General features: G+C 55.0%; 1 protein-coding gene across 8 annotated transcripts in view; it reads right to left on the bottom strand.

Annotated features, from left to right (window-relative positions):
- The window catches only part of PLEC (plectin), a 475125-nt gene that overhangs the window by 279575 nt on the left and 176666 nt on the right, over positions 1-18884 (bottom strand). For 2 of the 8 annotated variants that reach the window (XM_073543323.1, XM_073543322.1), the window contains exon 1: positions 5529-5806. The exons of the other annotated variants lie outside the window; for them this stretch is intronic. In XM_073543323.1, coding sequence (XP_073399424.1) covers positions 5529-5574 — 46 coding nt within the window. In that variant the 5' untranslated portion in view covers positions 5575-5806. Of the gene's footprint in view, positions 1-5528; positions 5807-18884 lie in introns of those variants that run through there. 8 annotated transcript variants of the gene reach the window in all.

Here is an 18884-nt window from a genome sequence, read left to right on the forward strand (position 1 = left end):
ACGCCAACAACGAAAAAATGGCCCAGGCCACTCGAGCACGATCAGCGGGGGGCCGATCGCAGGTACGTGTCACACAAAGCGAGATCGCCATTGCGTCACAAAATCGGTGACGCTATAGCGATCTCGCTATGTGAGAAAGGCCCATAAGTCTGGCAGTGATAAGATAACTGTCTGGGAAACCACCAGATATTCCCCTGATTAAGAAGGTGTGTCATGCAGAAAGCCAAAACAATAGAATTTAGAACACAGCAAGAACCAGAAATTATATGGACCATTCAGGACCATACTGATCAGTGACCCTACAGATATCACTGACCCTACAAACATCATTGACTCTACAGATCACTGACCAAACAAATATCACGGTCGCCACAGATATTATTTACTCTACAGGACGCTACAGAGAGCACTGACCCCACAGATATCGCTGACCCCATGGGACCGTACAGATCACTGATCCTAGAGATATCACTGACCTCACAAAGATCACTGACCCCACAGATATCACTGAACCAACAGGACCCTACAGATCACTGACCCTACAGATCACTGACGTCAAAGAATACTACAGATATCACTGACCCCACAGTGACAGGACCCTACAGATCACTGACCCTAGAGATATCACTGACCTCACAGATAACTGTAGATATCACTCACTCCATAGAACCCTACAGATATCACTGATCCTACAGATATCACTGACCCCACAGATATCACTGACCCCACAGAACCCTACAGATCACTGAACCTACAGATATCACTGTCCCCACAGATATCATTGACCCTAGAGATATCACTGACCCTACAGATATCAATTGACCCCACAGATATCACTGAACTGACCCCACAAGACCGTACAGATCACTGACCCTACAGATATCACTGACTCCACAGAAACTACAAATATCACTGACTCCATAGGTCCCTACAGATCACTGACCCTAGAGATATAATTGACCCTACAGATAACCCTGATCCTACAAATATCACTAGCCCCCACAGGACCGTACAGATCACTGACCCCACAGATATCACCGCCCCCACAGGCCCGTACAGATCACTGACCCCACAGATATCACCAACCCCACAGGACCCTACAGATCACTGACCCCACAGATATCACCAACCCCACAGATCACTGACCCCACAGGTATCACCAACCCCACAGGACCCTACAGATCACTGACCCCACAGATATCACCAACCCCAGAGGACCCTACAGATCACTGACCCCACAGATATCACCAACCCCACAGGACCCTACAGATCACTGACCCCACAGATATCACCAACCCCACAGGACCCTACAGATCACTGACCCCACAGATATCACCAACCCCACAGGACCCTACAGATCACTGACCCCACAGATATCGCCAACCCCACAGGACCCTACAGATCACTGACCCCACAGATATCGCCAACCCCACAGTACCCTACAGATCATTGACCCCACAGATATCGCCAACCCCACAGGACCCTACAGATCACTGACCCCAAAGATATCACCAACCCCACAGGACCCTACAGATCACTGACCCCACAGATATCACCAACCCCAAAGGACCCTACAGATCACTGACCCCACAGATATCACCAACCCCACAGTACCCTACAGATCACTGACCCCACAGATATCACCAACCCCACAGGACCCTACAGATCACTGACCCCACAGATATCACCAACCCCACAGGACCCTACAGATCACTGACTCCACAGATATCACCAACCCCACAGGACCCTACAGATCACTGACCCCACAGATATCACCAACCCCATAGGACCCTACAGATCACTGACCCCACAGGACCCTACAGATCACTGACGCCACAGATATCACCAACCCCACAGGACCCTACAGATCACTGACCCCACAGATATCACCAACCCCACAGGACCCTACAGATCACTGACCCCACAGATATCACCAACCACACAGGACCCTACAGATCACTGACCTCACAGATATCACCAACCCCACAGGAACGTACAGATCACTGACCCCACAGGACCCTACAGATCACTGACGCCACAGATATCACCAACCCGACAGGACCGTACAGATCACTGACCCCAGATATCACTGACCCCACAGGACCGTACAGATCACTGACCCCACAGGACCGTACAGATCACTGACCCCACAGATATTACTAACCCCACAGGACCGTACAGATCACTGACCCCACAGATATCACTAACCCCAAAGGACCGTACAGATCACTGACCCCACAGGACCGTACAGATCACTGACCCCACAGATATCACCAACCCCACAGGACCCTACAGATCACTGACCCCACAGATATCACCAACCCCACAGGACCCTACAGATCACTGACCCCACAGATATCACCAACCCCACAGGACCCTACAGATCACTGACCCCACAGATATCACTAACCCCAATGGACCGTACAGATCACTGACCCCACAGATATCCCCTACGTCCGCCTGTACATTTCCCATCGCCCCACTCGTCACCATAGTGATAAGTATGTGCCTCACTTCCCCACCCATGTGGTACACAGAGGTGATGAAGGGGGCTGCCATGTGTCTGCGAGCCCCGCATTGTAGCTGCAGCACAGACAGCTGATTCAGCAGCGGCGGTGGCTGCCCCCCTGTACACAGCTCGCCCCGATGCTGCCACAGGTGGAAGGGTCCCAGCATTGCACTGGGGTCAGAGAGGGGCTGCTGGGGGTGATATAATCAGTAATTAGGATGAGTACGCCAAGGAGTGGACTCTTTATAAATGTTAGAATCCAAGGCAGCATTCTTTCAGGGGTCTCCTTGACTTGAGGGAGGTGGTCCTGTATCAGATTTTGCTCAGTGAATGGGATGTTGTGTTGGGGTCTGCATTCTGCCTTTTATCAATATAATCCTATTAGGTTCCTGTAAAGGCTTGGGGGGCTCTGCTTGGCCACATTTATCTCTGCAGGGGGTCCGATACTCTGCTCATCAGTCATGGGGTTCCTGCATTAGAACCTGCATGGTCCTCACTGGGGGCTCGCCTAGATAAGGGGATGTCCTGTACTGGGCTCTGTCACCAATCTGGGGGTCTGGTGTTCCCATCTGCTCAGTCAGGATCTCCAGGATGAGTAAACGGCCGGAGCCCCCCAGTCCCCTGCTGGCCTCTGCCTGCTCAGCCACTACCGGGGGGCTCACTAAGCATAATCTCCAGTAGTGGGCCACATGTGGGGTGCGTTGCTGAGCTCTGCTCGCCAATCTCGGGGTCCTGGGTAGTACTGAACTTGGTCAGTACTGGGTGGCTCAGTCAAGTCACTTGACACAATGGAGGGGCTTTGGGAGAGGGGTCCTGTATAGATCTTATCTCGGACACTATACACTGGGGAGGGGGCTGTGCTCGGCTGACTCCTGGGGGCTCTGGGCATTGATCAGCCCAAGTCACAATTGGGGAGCTCCGCTGCCGTAGTCTTGGTCCGATGCTGACTCCACTGGGTCACTTTTGGGGCTCAGTTCTCCAATTTCAGGGGCTCTGCTGGACCCTGCTCCCTAGTCTAGGGGGGGCTCTGCTGAACCCTGCTTCCGAGTCTAGGGGGCTCTGCTGGACCCTGCTCCCTAGTCTAGGGGGGGGGCTCTGCTGAACCCTGCTCCCGAGTCTAGGGGGCTCTGCTGGACCCTGCTCCCTAGTCTAGGGGGGGGGCTCTGCTGGACCCTGCTCCCTAGTCTAGGGGGGGGGCTCTGCTGGACCCTGCTCCCTAGTCTAGGGGGGGGGCTCTGCTGGACCCTGCTCCCTAGTCTAGGGGGGGGGCTCTGCTGAACCCTGCTCCCGAGTCTAGGGGGGGGGCTCTGCTGAACCCTGCTCCCGAGTCTAGGGGGGGGGGGCTCTGCTGGACCCTGCTCCCTAGTCTAGGGGGGCTCTGCTGGACCCTGCTCCCTAGTCTAGGGGGGCTCTGCTGGACCCTGCTCCCAAGTCTAGGGGGGGGCTCTGCTGAACCCTGCTCCCGAGTCTAGGGGGGGGGCTCTGCTGAACCCTGCTCCCGAGTCTAGGGGGGGGCTCTGCTGGACCCTGCTCCCGAGTCTAGGGGGGGGGCTCTGCTGGACCCTGCTCCCTAGTCTGGGGGGGCTCTGCTGGACCCAGCTCCCTAGTCTAGGGGGGGGCTCTGCTGGACCCTGCTCCCTAGTCTAGGGGGGGGCTCTGCTGAACCCTGCTCCCGAGTCTAGGGGGGGGGCTCTGCTGAACCCTGCTCCCGAGTCTAGGGGGGGGGCTCTGCTGGACCCAGCTCCCTAGTCTAGGGGGGGGCTCTGCTGGACCCTGCTCCCTAGTCTGGGGGGGGGGGCTCTGCTGAACCCTGCTCCCGAGTCTAGGGGGGGGGCTCTGCTGAACCCTGCTCCCGAGTCTAGGGGGGGGGGCTCTGCTGGACCCTGCTCCCGAGTCTAGGGGGGGGGCTCTGCTGGACCCAGCTCCCTAGTCTAGGGGGGGGCTCTGCTGGACCCTGCTCCCTAGTCTGGGGGGGGGGGCTCTGCTGAACCCTGCTCCCGAGTCTAGGGGGGGGGCTCTGCTGAACCCTGCTCCCGAGTCTAGGGGGGGGCTCTGCTGGACCCTGCTCCCGAGTCTAGGGGGGGGGCTCTGCTGGACCCTGCTCCCTAGTCTGGGGGGGCTCTGCTGGACCCAGCTCCCTAGTCTAGGGGGGGGCTCTGCTGGACCCTGCTCCCGAGTCTAGGGGGGGGCTCTGCTGGACCCTGCTCCCGAGTCTAGGGGGGGGGCTCTGCTGGACCCTGCTCCCTAGTCTGGGGGGGCTCTGCTGGACCCAGCTCCCTAGTCTAGGGGGGGGCTCTGCTGGACCCTGCTCCCTAGTCTAGGGGGGGGCTCTGCTGAACCCTGCTCCCGAGTCTAGGGGGGGGGCTCTGCTGGACCCAGCTCCCTAGTCTAGGGGGGGGCTCTGCTGGACCCTGCTCCCTAGTCTGGGGGGGGGGGCTCTGCTGGACCCTGCTCCCTAGTCTGGGGGGGCTCTGCTGGACCCTGCTCCCTAGTCTGGGGGGGCTCTGCTGGACCCTGCTCCCTAGTCTGGGGGGGCTCTGCTGGACCCTGCTCCCTAGTCTGGGGGGGCTCTGCTGGACCCTGCTCCCTAGTCTGGGGGGGCTCTGCTGGACCCTGCTCCCTAGTCTGGGGGGGCTCTGCTGGACCCTGCTCCCTAGTCTGGGGGGGCTCTGCTGGACCCTGCTCCCTAGTCTGGGGGGGCTCTGCTGGACCCTGCTCCCTAGTCTAGGGGGGCTCTGCTGGACCCTGCTCCCTAGTCTAGGGGGGCTCTGCTGGACCCTGCTCCCTAGTCTAGGGGGGCTCTGCTGGACCCTGCTCCCTAGTCTAGGGGGGCTCTGCTGGACCCTGCTCCCTAGTCTAGGGGGCTCTGCTGGACCCTGCTCCCTAGTCTAGGGGGGCTCTGCTGGACCCTGCTCCCTAGTCTAGGGGGGCTCTGCTGGACCCTGCTCCTTAGTCTAGGGGGTTCTGCTGGACCCTGCTCCCTAGCGATCGTTAGCCCCATCGCTGCGGGCCGGCTTACCTTTCAGGGAGGTGATCTCCTGCTGGATGCTGCGGGAGGAGTCCATGCTGCTGCTGCTCCGGGCTCTGCCGGACCGCACTGATGCTGCGCCCGGGACCCGCCCTGCTCACCCGCAGCGGGCGCAGCCAATGACAGCGGGGGAGGCGGCAGCTCAGCCTCACTGCAGCATCCGGGACACAGTGACCCGAGAGCGGGTGAGAAGCTCCTGCACCCGGAATACACTGCCAGGATCAGACAGTGAGGACGGAGGACCTACCGCATCCACACACGGGACAGCCAGCACAGCCCGTACCGCAGGAGAGATCAGATACACAGGACAGCAGCCTGTACCGCAGGAGAGATTAGATACACAGGGCAGCCAGTACCGCAGGAGAGATCAGATACACAGGACAGCACAGCCTGTACCGCAGGAGAGATCAGATACACAGGACAGCAGCCTGTACCGCAGGAGAGATCAGATACACAGGGCAGCCAGTACCGCAGGAGAGATCAGATACACAGGACAGCAGCCTGTACCGCAGGAGAGATCAGATACACAGGACAGCAGCCTGTACCGCAGGAGAGATCAGATACACAGGACAGCAGCCTGTACCGCAGGAGAGATCAGATACACAGGACAGCAGCCTGTACCGCAGGAGAGATCAGATACACAGGACAGCAGCCTGTACCGCAGGAGAGATCAGATACACAGGACAGCCTGTACTGCAGGAGAGATCAGATACACAGGACAGCCTGTACCGCAGGAGAGATCAGATACACAGGACAGCAGCCTGTACCGCAGGAGAGATCAGATACACAGGACAGCAGCCTGTACCGCAGGAGAGATTAGATACACAGGACAGCCTGTACCGCAGGAGAGATCAGATACACAGGACAGCCTGTACCGCAGGAGAGATCAGATACACAGGACAGCAGCCTGTACCGCAGGAGAGATCAGATACACAGGACAGCAGCCTGTACCGCAGGAGAGATCAGATACACAGGACAGCAGCCTGTACCGCAGGAGAGATCAGATACACAGGACAGCAGCCTGTACCGCAGGAGAGATCAGATACACAGGACAGCAGCCTGTACCGCAGGAGAGATTAGATACACAGGACAGCCTGTACCGCAGGAGAGATCAGATACACAGGACAGCCTGTACCGCAGGAGAGATCAGATACACAGGACAGCAGCCTGTACCGCAGGAGAGATCAGATACACAGGACAGCAGCCTGTACCGCAGGAGAGATTAGATACACAGGACAGCCTGTACCGCAGGAGAGATCAGATACACAGGACAGCAGCCTGTACCGCAGGAGAGATTAGATACACAGGACAGCAGCATGTACCGCAGGAGAGATTAGATACACAGCACAGCCTGTACCACAGGAGAGATCAGATACACAGGATAGCAGCATGTACCGCAGGAGAGATCAGATACACAGGACAGCAGCTTGTACCGCAGGAGAGATCAGATACACAGGACAGCAGCCTGTACCGCAGGAGAGATCAGATACACAGGACAGCAGCCTGTACTGCAGGAGAGATCAGATACACAGGACAGCCTGTACCGCAGGAGAGATCAGATACACAGGACAGCAGCCTGTACCTCAGGAGAGATCAGATACACAGGACAGCAGCCTGTACCGCAGGAGAGATTAGATACACAGGACAGCCTGTACCACAGGAGAGATCAGATACACAGGGCAGCAGCATGTACCGCAGGAGAGATTAGATACACAGCACAGCCTGTACCACAGGAGAGATCAGATACACAGGATAGCAGCATGTACCGCAGGAGAGATCAGATACATAGGACAGCAGCCTGTACCGCAGGAGAGATCAGATACACAGGACAGCACAGCTTGTACCGCAGGAGAGATTAGATACACAGGACAGCAGCCTGTACTGCAGGAGAGATCAGATACACAGGACAGCACAGCCTGTACCGCAGGAGAGATCAGATACACAGGACAGCAGCCTGTACCGCAGGAGAGATCAGATACACAGGACAGCAGCCTGTACTGCAGGAGAGATCAGATACACAGGACAGCAGCCTGTACCGCAGGAGAGATCAGATACACAGGACAGCAGCCTGTACCGCAGGAGAGATTAGATACACAGGACAGCAGCCTGTACCGCAGGAGAGATCAGATACACAGGACAGCAGCCTGTACCGCAGGAGAGATCAGATACACAGGACAGCAGCCTGTACCGCAGGAGAGATCAGATACACAGGACAGCACAGCCTGTACCGCAGGAGAGATTAGATACACAGGACAGCAGCCTGTACCGCAGGAGAGATCAGATACACAGCACAGCCTGTACCGCAGGAGAGATCAGATACACAGGACAGCAGCCTGTACCTCAGGAGAGATCAGATACACAGGACAGCAGCCTGTACCGCAGGAGAGATTAGATACACAGGACAGCCTGTACCACAGGAGAGATCAGATACACAGGGCAGCAGCATGTACCGCAGGAGAGATTAGATACACAGCACAGCCTGTACCACAGGAGAGATCAGATACACAGGATAGCAGCATGTACCGCAGGAGAGATCAGATACATAGGACAGCAGCCTGTACCGCAGGAGAGATCAGATACACAGGACAGCACAGCTTGTACCGCAGGAGAGATTAGATACACAGGACAGCAGCCTGTACTGCAGGAGAGATCAGATACACAGGACAGCACAGCCTGTACCGCAGGAGAGATCAGATACACAGGACAGCAGCCTGTACCGCAGGAGAGATCAGATACACAGGACAGCAGCCTGTACCGCAGGAGAGATCAGATACACAGGACAGCAGCCTGTACCGCAGGAGAGATCAGATACACAGGACAGCAGCCTGTACCGCAGGAGAGATTAGATACACAGGACAGCAGCCTGTACCGCAGGAGAGATCAGATACACAGGACAGCAGCCTGTACCACAGGAGAGATCAGATACACAGGACAGCAGCCTGTACCGCAGGAGAGATCAGATACACAGGACAGCACAGCCTGTACCGCAGGAGAGATTAGATACACAGGACAGCAGCCTGTACCGCAGGAGAGATCAGATACACAGCACAGCCTGTACCGCAGGAGAGATCAGATACACAGGACAGCAGCCTGTACCTCAGGAGAGATCAGATACACAGGACAGCAGCCTGTACCGCAGGAGAGATTAGATACACAGGACAGCCTGTACCACAGGAGAGATCAGATACACAGGACAGCAGCATGTACCGCAGGAGAGATCAGATACACAGGACAGCACAGCCTGTACCGCAGGAGAGATCAGATACACAGGACAGCAGCCTGTACTGCAGGAGAGATCAGATACACAGGACAGCAGCCTGTACAGCAGGAGAGATCAGATACACAGGACAGCAGCCTGTACCGCAGGAGAGATCAGATACACAGGACAGCAGCCTGTACCTCAGGAGAGATCAGATACACAGGACAGCAGCCTGTACCGCAGGAGAGATCAGATACACAGCACAGCCTGTACCGCAGGAGAGATCAGATACACAGGACAGCAGCCTGTACCGCAGGAGAGATCAGATACACAGCACAGCCTGTACCGCAGGAGAGATCAGATACACAGGACAGCAGCCTGTACCGCAGGAGAGATCAGATACACAGGACAGCACAGCCTGTACCGCAGGAGAGATCAGATACACAGGACAGCAGCCTGTACCGCAGGAGAGATCAGATACACAGGACAGCACAGCCTGTACCGCAGGAGAGATCAGATACACAGGACAGCACAGCCTGTACCGCAGGAGAGATCAGATACACAGGACAGCACAGCCTGTACCGCAGGAGAGATCAGATACACAGGACAGCACAGCCTGTACCGCAGGAGAGATCAGATACACAGGACAGCAGCCTGTACCGCAGGAGAGATTAGATACACAGGACAGCACAGCCTGTACCGCAGGAGAGACCAGATACACAGGACAGCAGCATGTACCACAGGAGAGATCAGATACACAGGACAGCAGCCTGTACCGCAGGAGAGATCAGATACACAGGACAGCACAGCCTGTACCGCAGGAGAGATCAGATACACAGGACAGCAGCCTGTACCGCAGGAGAGATCAGATACACAGGACAGCACAGCCTGTACCGCAGGAGAGATCAGATACACAGGACAGCAGCCTGCACCGCAGGAGAAATTAGATACACAGGACAGCACAGCCTGTACCGCAGGAGAGACCAGATACACAGGACAGCAGCCTGTACCGCAGGAGAGATCAGATACACAGGACAGCACAGCCTGTACCGCAGGAGAGATCAGATACACAGGACAGCACAGCCTGTACCGCAGGAGAGATCAGATACACAGGACAGCACAGCCTGTACCGCAGGAGAGATCAGATACACAGGACAGCACAGCCTGTACCGCAGGAGAGATCAGATACACAGGACAGCAGCCTGTACCGCAGGAGAGATTAGATACACAGGACAGCACAGCCTGTACCGCAGGAGAGACCAGATACACAGGACAGCAGCCTGTACCGCAGGAGAGATCAGATACACAGGACAGCACAGCCTGTACCGCAGGAGAGATCAGATACACAGGACAGCAGCCTGTACCGCAGGAGAGATCAGATACACAGGACAGCAGCCTGTACCGCAGGAGAGATTAGATACACAGGACAGCACAGCCTGTACCGCAGGAGAGATCAGATACACAGGACAGCAGCCTGTACCGCAGGAGAGATCAGATACACAGGACAGCAGCCTGTACCGCAGGAGAGATCAGATACACAGGACAGCAGCCTGTACCGCAGGAGAGATCAGATACACAGGACAGCAGCCTGTACCGCAGGAGAGATCAGATACACAGGACAGCAGCCTGTACCGCAGGAGAGATTAGATACACAGGACAGCCTGTACCACAGGAGAGATCAGATACACAGGGCAGCAGCATGTACCGCAGGAGAGATTAGATACACAGCACAGCCTGTACCACAGGAGAGATCAGATACACAGGATAGCAGCATGTACCGCAGGAGAGATCAGATACATAGGACAGCAGCCTGTACCGCAGGAGAGATCAGATACACAGGACAGCACAGCCTGTACCGCAGGAGAGATCAGATACACAGGACAGCACAGCCTGTACCGCAGGAGAGATCAGATACACAGGACAGCAGCATGTACCGCAGGAGAGATCAGATACACAGGACAGCAGCCTGTACAGCAGGAGAGATCAGATACACAGGACAGCAGCCTGTACCGCAGGAGAGATCAGATACACAGGACAGCCTGTACCGCAGGAGAGATCAGATACACAGGACAGCAGCCTGTACCGCAGGAGAGATCAGATACACAGGACAGCCTGTACCGCAGGAGAGATCAGATACACAGGACAGCACAGCCTGTACCGCAGGAGAGATCAGATACACAGGACAGCACAGCCTGTACCGCAGGAGAGATCAGATACACAGGACAGCAGCCTGTACAGCAGGAGAGATCAGATACACAGGACAGCAGCCTGTACCGCAGGAGAGATTAGATACACAGGACAGCAGCCTGTACCGCAGGAGAGATCAGATACACAGGACAGCACAGCCTGTACCGCAGGAGAGATCAGATACACAGAACAACCTGTACCACAGGAGAGATCAGATACACAGGACAGCAGCATGTACCGCAGGAGAGATTAGATACACAGCACAGCCTGTACCACAGGAGAGATTAGATACACAGCACAGCCTGTACCACAGGAGAGATCAGATACACAGGACAGCAGCATGTACCGCAGGAGAGATCAGATACACAGGACAGCAGCCTGTACCGCAGGAGAGATCAGATACACAGGACAGCAGCCTGTACCGCAGGAGAGATCAGATACACAGGACAGCACAGCCTGTACCGCAGGAGAGATCAGATACACAGGACAGCACAGCCTGTACCGCAGGAGAGATCAGATACACAGGACAGCAGCCTGTACCGCAGGAGAGATCAGATACACAGGACAGCAGCCTGTACCGCAGGAGAGATCAGATACACAGGACAGCAGCCTGTACCGCAGGAGAGATCAGATACACAGGACAGCAGCCTGTACCGCAGGAGAGATCAGATACACAGGACCACACAGCCTGTACCGCAGGAGAGATCAGATACACAGGACAGCAGCCTGTACCGCAGGAGAGATCAGATACACAGGACAGCAGCCTGTACCGCAGGAGAGATCAGATACACAGGACAGCAGCCTGTACCGCAGGAGAGATCAGATACACAGGACAGCAGCCTGTACCGCAGGAGAGATTAGATACACAGGACAGCAGCCTGTACCGCAGGAGAGATCAGATACACAGGACAGCAGCCTGTACCGCAGGAGAGATTAGATACACAGGACAGCAGCCTGTACCGCAGGAGAGATCAGATACACAGGACAGCACAGCCTGTACCGCAGGAGAGATCAGATACACAGAACAACCTGTACCACAGGAGAGATCAGATACACAGGACAGCAGCATGTACCGCAGGAGAGATTAGATACACAGCACAGCCTGTACCACAGGAGAGATTAGATACACAGCACAGCCTGTACCACAGGAGAGATCAGATACACAGGACAGCAGCATGTACCGCAGGAGAGATCAGATACACAGGACAGCAGCCTGTACCGCAGGAGAGATCAGATACACAGGACAGCAGCCTGTACCGCAGGAGAGATCAGATACACAGGACAGCAGCCTGTACCGCAGGAGAGATCAGATACACAGGACAGCACAGCCTGTACCGCAGGAGAGATCAGATACACAGGACAGCAGCCTGTACCGCAGGAGAGATCAGATACACAGGACAGCAGCCTGTACCGCAGGAGAGATCAGATACACAGGACAGCAGCCTGTACCGCAGGAGAGATCAGATACACAGGACAGCAGCCTGTACCGCAGGAGAGATCAGATACACAGGACCACACAGCCTGTACCGCAGGAGAGATCAGATACACAGGACAGCAGCCTGTACCGCAGGAGAGATCAGATACACAGGACAGCAGCCTGTACCGCAGGAGAGATCAGATACACAGGACAGCAGCCTGTACCGCAGGAGAGATCAGATACACAGGACAGCAGCCTGTACCGCAGGAGAGATTAGATACACAGGACAGCAGCCTGTACCGCAGGAGAGATCAGATACACAGGACAGCAGCCTGTACCGCAGGAGAGATTAGATACACAGGACAGCAGCCTGTACCGCAGGAGAGATCAGATACACAGGACAGCACAGCCTGTACCGCAGGAGAGATCAGATACACAGAACAACCTGTACCACAGGAGAGATCAGATACACAGGACAGCAGCATGTACCGCAGGAGAGATTAGATACACAGCACAGCCTGTACCACAGGAGAGATTAGATACACAGCACAGCCTGTACCACAGGAGAGATCAGATACACAGGACAGCAGCATGTACCGCAGGAGAGATCAGATACACAGGACAGCAGCCTGTACCGCAGGAGAGATCAGATACACAGGACAGCAGCCTGTACCGCAGGAGAGATCAGATACACAGGACAGCAGCCTGTACCGCAGGAGAGATCAGATACACAGGACAGCACAGCCTGTACCGCAGGAGAGATCAGATACACAGGACAGCAGCCTGTACCGCAGGAGAGATCAGATACACAGGACAGCAGCCTGTACCGCAGGAGAGATCAGATACACAGGACAGCAGCCTGTACCGCAGGAGAGATCAGATACACAGGACAGCAGCCTGTACCGCAGGAGAGATCAGATACACAGGACCACACAGCCTGTACCGCAGGAGAGATCAGATACACAGGACAGCAGCCTGTACCGCAGGAGAGATCAGATACACAGGACAGCAGCCTGTACCGCAGGAGAGATCAGATACACAGGACAGCAGCCTGTACCGCAGGAGAGATTAGATACACAGGACAGCCTGTACCACAGGAGAGATCAGATACACAGGGCAGCAGCATGTACCGCAGGAGAGATTAGATACACAGCACAGCCTGTACCACAGGAGAGATCAGATACACAGGATAGCAGCATGTACCGCAGGAGAGATCAGATACATAGGACAGCAGCCTGTACCGCAGGAGAGATTAGATACACAGGACAGCAGCCTGTACCGCAGGAGAGATCAGATACACAGGACAGCAGCATGTACCGCAGGAGAGATCAGATACACAGGACAGCACAGCCTGTACCGCAGGAGAGATCAGATACACAGGACAGCACAGCCTGTACCGCAGGAGAGATCAGATACACAGGACAGCAGCCTGTACCGCAGGAGAGATCAGATACACAGGACAGCAGCCTGTACTGCAGGAGAGATCAGATACACAGGACAGCAGCCTGTACCGCAGGAGAGATCAGATACACAGGCCAGCAGCCTGTACCGCAGGAGAGATCAGATACACAGGACAGCAGCCTATACCGCAGGAGAGATCAGATACACAGGACAGCACAGCCTGTACCGCAGGAGAGATCAGAGACACAGGACAGCAGCCTGTACCGCAGGAGAGATTAGATACACAGGACAGCCTGTACCACAGGAGAGATCAGATACACAGCACAGCCTGTACCGCAGGAGAGATCAGATACACAGGACAGCAGCCTGTACCGCAGGAGAGATTAGATACACAGGACAGCCTGTACCACAGGAGAGATCAGATACACAGGACAGCAGCATGTACCGCAGGAGAGATCAGATACACAGGACAGCACAGCCTGTACCGCAGGAGAGATCAGATACACAGGACAGCAGCCTGTACTGCAGGAGAGATCAGATACACAGGACAGCAGCCTGTACCGCAGGAGAGATCAGATACACAGGACAGCAGCCTGTACCGCAGGAGAGATCAGATACACAGGACAGCAGCCTGTACCGCAGGAGAGATCAGATACACAGCACAGCCTGTACCGCAGGAGAGATCAGATACACAGGACAGCAGCCTGTACCGCAGGAGCGATCAGATACACAGCACAGCCTGTACCGCAGGAGAGATCTGATACACAGGACAGCACAGCCTGTACCGCAGGAGAGATCAGATACACAGGACAGCAGCCTGTACCGCAGGAGAGATCAGATACACAGGACAGCAGCCTGTACCGCAGGAGAGATACACAAGACAGCAGCCTGTACCGCAGGAGAGATCAGATACACAGGACAGCAGCCTGTACCGCAGGAGAGATTAGATACACAGGACAGCACAGCCTGTACCGCAGGAGAGATTAGATACACAGGACAGCACAGCCTGTACCGCAGGAGAGATCAGATACACAGGACAGCACAGCCTGTACCGCAGGAGAGATCAGATACACAGGACAGCAGCCTGTACCGCAGGAGAGATCAGATACACAGGACAGCAGCCTGTATCGCAGGAGAGATCAGATACACAGGACAGCAGCCTGTACCGCAGGAGAGATCAGATACACAGGACAGCCTGTACCGCAGGAGAGATCAGATACACAGGACAGCACAGCCTGTACCCCAGGAGAGATCAGATACACAGGACAGCAGCCTGTACCGCAGGAGAGATCAGATACACAGGACAGCAGCCTGTACCGCAGGAGAGATCAGATACACAGGAAAGCACAGCCTGTACCGCAGGAGAGATCAGATACACAAGACAGCAGCCTGTACCGCAGGAGAGATTAGATACACAGGACAGCAGCCTGTACCGCAGGAGAGATCAGATACACAGGACAGCACAGCCTGTACAGCAGGAGAGATCAGATACACAGAACAGCCTGTACCACAGGAGAGATCAGATACACAGGACAGCAGCCTGTACCGCAGGAGAGATTAGATACACAGGACAGCCTGTACCACAGGAGAGATCAGATACACAGGACAGCAGCATGTACCGCAGGAGAGATTAGATACACAGCACAGCCTGTACCACAGGAGAGATTAGATACACAGCACAGCCTGTACCACAGGAGAGATCAGATACACAGGACAGCAGCCTGTACCGCAGGAGAGATCAGATACACAGGACAGCCTGTACCACAGGAGAGATCAGATACACAGGACAGCAGCATGTACCGCAGGAGAGATTAGATACACAGCACAGCCTGTACCACAGGAGAGATTAGATACACAGCACAGCCTGTACCGCAGGAGAGATCAGATACACAGGACAGCAGCCTGTACCGCAGGAGAGATCAGATACACAGGACAGCAGCCTGTACCGCAGGAGAGATCAGATACACAGGACAGCAGCCTGTACCGCAGGAGAGATTAGATACACAGGACAGCACAGCCTGTACCGCAGGAGAGATCAGATACACAGGACAGCAGCCTGTACCGCAGGAGAGATCAGATACACAGGACAGCACAGCCTGTACCGCAGGAGAGATCAGATACACAGGACAGCAGCCTGTACCGCAGGAGAGATCAGATGCACAGGACAGCAGCCTGTACCGCAGGAGAGATCAGATACACAGGACAGCAGGCTGTACCGCAGGAGAGATCAGATACACAGGACAGCAGCCTGTACCGCAGGAGAGATCAGATACACAGGACAGCAGCCTGTACCGCAGGAGAGATCAGATACACAGGACAGCAGCCTGTACCGCAGGAGAGATCAGATACACAGGACAGCAGCCTGTACCGCAGGAGAAAATAGATACACAGGACAGCAGCCTGTACCGCAGGAGAGATCAGATACACAGGACAGCACAGCCTGTACCGCAGGAGAGATCAGAGACACAGGACAGCAGCCTGTACCGCAGGAGAGATCAGATACACAGGACAGCAGCCTGTACCGCAGGAGAGATTAGATACACAGGACAGCAGCCTGTACCGCAGGAGAGATCAGATACACAGGACAGCAGCCTGTACCGCAGGAGAGATTAGATACACAGGACAGCAGCCTGTACCGCAGGAGAGATCAGATACACAGGACAGCACAGCCTGTACCGCAGGAGAGATCAGATACACAGAACAACCTGTACCACAGGAGAGATCAGATACACAGGACAGCAGCATGTACCGCAGGAGAGATTAGATACACAGCACAGCCTGTACCACAGGAGAGATTAGATACACAGCACAGCCTGTACCACAGGAGAGATCAGATACACAGGACAGCAGCATGTACCGCAGGAGAGATCAGATACACAGGACAGCAGCCTGTACCGCAGGAGAGATCAGATACACAGGACAGCAGCCTGTACCGCAGGAGAGATCAGATACACAGGACAGCAGCCTGTACCGCAGGAGAAAATAGATACACAGGACAGCAGCCTGTACCGCAGGAGAGATCAGATACACAGGACAGCAGCCTGTACCGCAGGAGAGATCAGATACACAGGACAGCAGCCTGTACCGCAGGAGAGATCAGATACACAGCACAGCCTGTACCGCAGGAGAGATCAGATACACAGGACAGCAGCCTGTACCGCAGGAGAGATCAGATACACAGGACAGCACAGCCTGTACCGCAGGAGAGATCAGATACACAGGACAGCACAGCCTGTACCGCAGGAGAGATCAGATACACAGGACAGCAGCATGTACCGCAGGAGAGATTAGATACACAGCACAGCCTGTACCGCAGGAGAGATCAGATACACAGGACAGCAGCATGTACCGCAGGAGAGATTAGATACACAGCACAGCCTGTACCACAGGACAGATCAGATACACAGGAGCGCAGCATGTACCGCAGGAGAGATCAGATACACAGGACAGCCTGTACCGCAGGAGAGATTAGATACACAGGACAGCAGACGGAATCATAAGGCTATGTGCACACGCTGCGGTTTTGCTGCGGTTTTGGCCCTGCGGAACCGCAGCAGTTCCGCAGATATGGTACTTTACCATGTTAGCCTATGGGTTTTCAAAACCGCAGTGCTCATGCTGCGGTTTTTTCCGCGCGGTTTTGCTGCGGTTTTTTTTCCACAGCATGTCAATTATTTCTGCGGATTCTGCTGCGGTTTCACACCTTTAACATAGTAGAGGTGTGAAACCGCAGGGCAAAACGCAGCAAAACCGCAGGTCACTTTACCTGCGTTTCCACGCGGAAAAAACCGCAGCGGAATCCGCAACGTGTGCACATAGCCTAAGAATAGCCTTTCCTCCTGGGGCCCCGTCCTCTTTTCCCAGGGCCCGTCCTCCTCCCCCAGGGCCCCGTCCTCTTTTCCCAAGGCCCGTCCTCCTCCCCCAGGGCCCCGTCCTCCTTTCCCAGGGCCCGTCCTCCACCCCCGGGGCCCCATCCTCCTTTCCCAGGGCCCGTCCTCTTTTCCTAGGGCCCATCCTCCTCCCCCGGGGCCCCGTCCTCTTTACCTCACGATTTTGTGGACATTTTCTGTCAGAATTTCCCTGACTTCTTCTGTGGTGAGTGACAGCCAATCACAATGCGGCTCTCACTATCACAGGTGCACATGACCTGTATTGGTTCTGCGCTCTGATTGGTTGCTGTGGGTTGCCGGGCAGGATCCTCTAGGGGGATGGGCAGATCCCGGGTGCACACGGATCTGAGGGGAATGCTGGCGTCACCAAGGTTTAAGACCACCCCCGGGTTAGCCCCCCCTTAGTGAGAATTTGGGTAAAAAATGATTACATTCGTTAGATCTTTGTTAGATCCGGTTTGATCAACCAAAACTAACGTTAGATCACCCCTACAAAATGAGATATTTACGATCTTTTCCAGGGGGGGCTAACCCGTAGCTAGCCCCCCCAACTATGAAATTTGCCGTTTTTTGGATGGATTCTGATAGATATTCGTTAGATCCGGTTTGATCAGCAAAAATTAACGTTAGATCTCCTTTCGTTCCCTAGATATTGGGGGGGGGCGGTGGGGGGTTAGCCCCCCCTAATTTGAAATTTGCTGTTTTTTGGATGGATTCTGATAGATATTCGTTAGATCCGGTTTGATCAGCAAAAATTAACGATAGATCTCCTTTCGTTCCCGAGATATTGGGGGGGGGGCGGTGGGGGGTTAGCCCCCCCTAATTTGAAATTTGCAGTTTTTTGGATGGATTCTGATAGATATTCGTTAGATCCGGTTTGATCAGCAAAAATTAACGTTGGATCTCCTTTCGTTCCTGAGATATTGGGGGTGTCAGGTGGGGGGTTAGGTACGGGTTAGCCCCCCCTAATTTGAAGTTTGCCATTTTTTGGATGGATTCTGATAGATATTCATTAGATCCGGTTTGATCAGCAAAAATTAACGTTAGATCTCCTTTCGTTCCCAAGATATTGGGGGTGTCAGGTGGGGGGTTAGGTACGGGTTAGCCCCCCTAATTTGAAGTTTGCCATTTTTTGGATGGATTCTGATAGATATTCATTAGATCCGGTTTGATCAGCAAAAATTAACGTTAGATCTCCTTTCGTTCCCAAGATATTGGGGGTGTCAGGTGGGGGGTTAGGTACGGGTTAGCCC

The sequence above is a fragment of the Dendrobates tinctorius genome, unplaced genomic scaffold (assembly GCF_039654945.1).
Source record: "Dendrobates tinctorius isolate UK_male_01 unplaced genomic scaffold, ASM3965494v1 ptg000130l, whole genome shotgun sequence".
Lineage (NCBI taxonomy): Eukaryota > Metazoa > Chordata > Amphibia > Anura > Dendrobatidae > Dendrobates > Dendrobates tinctorius.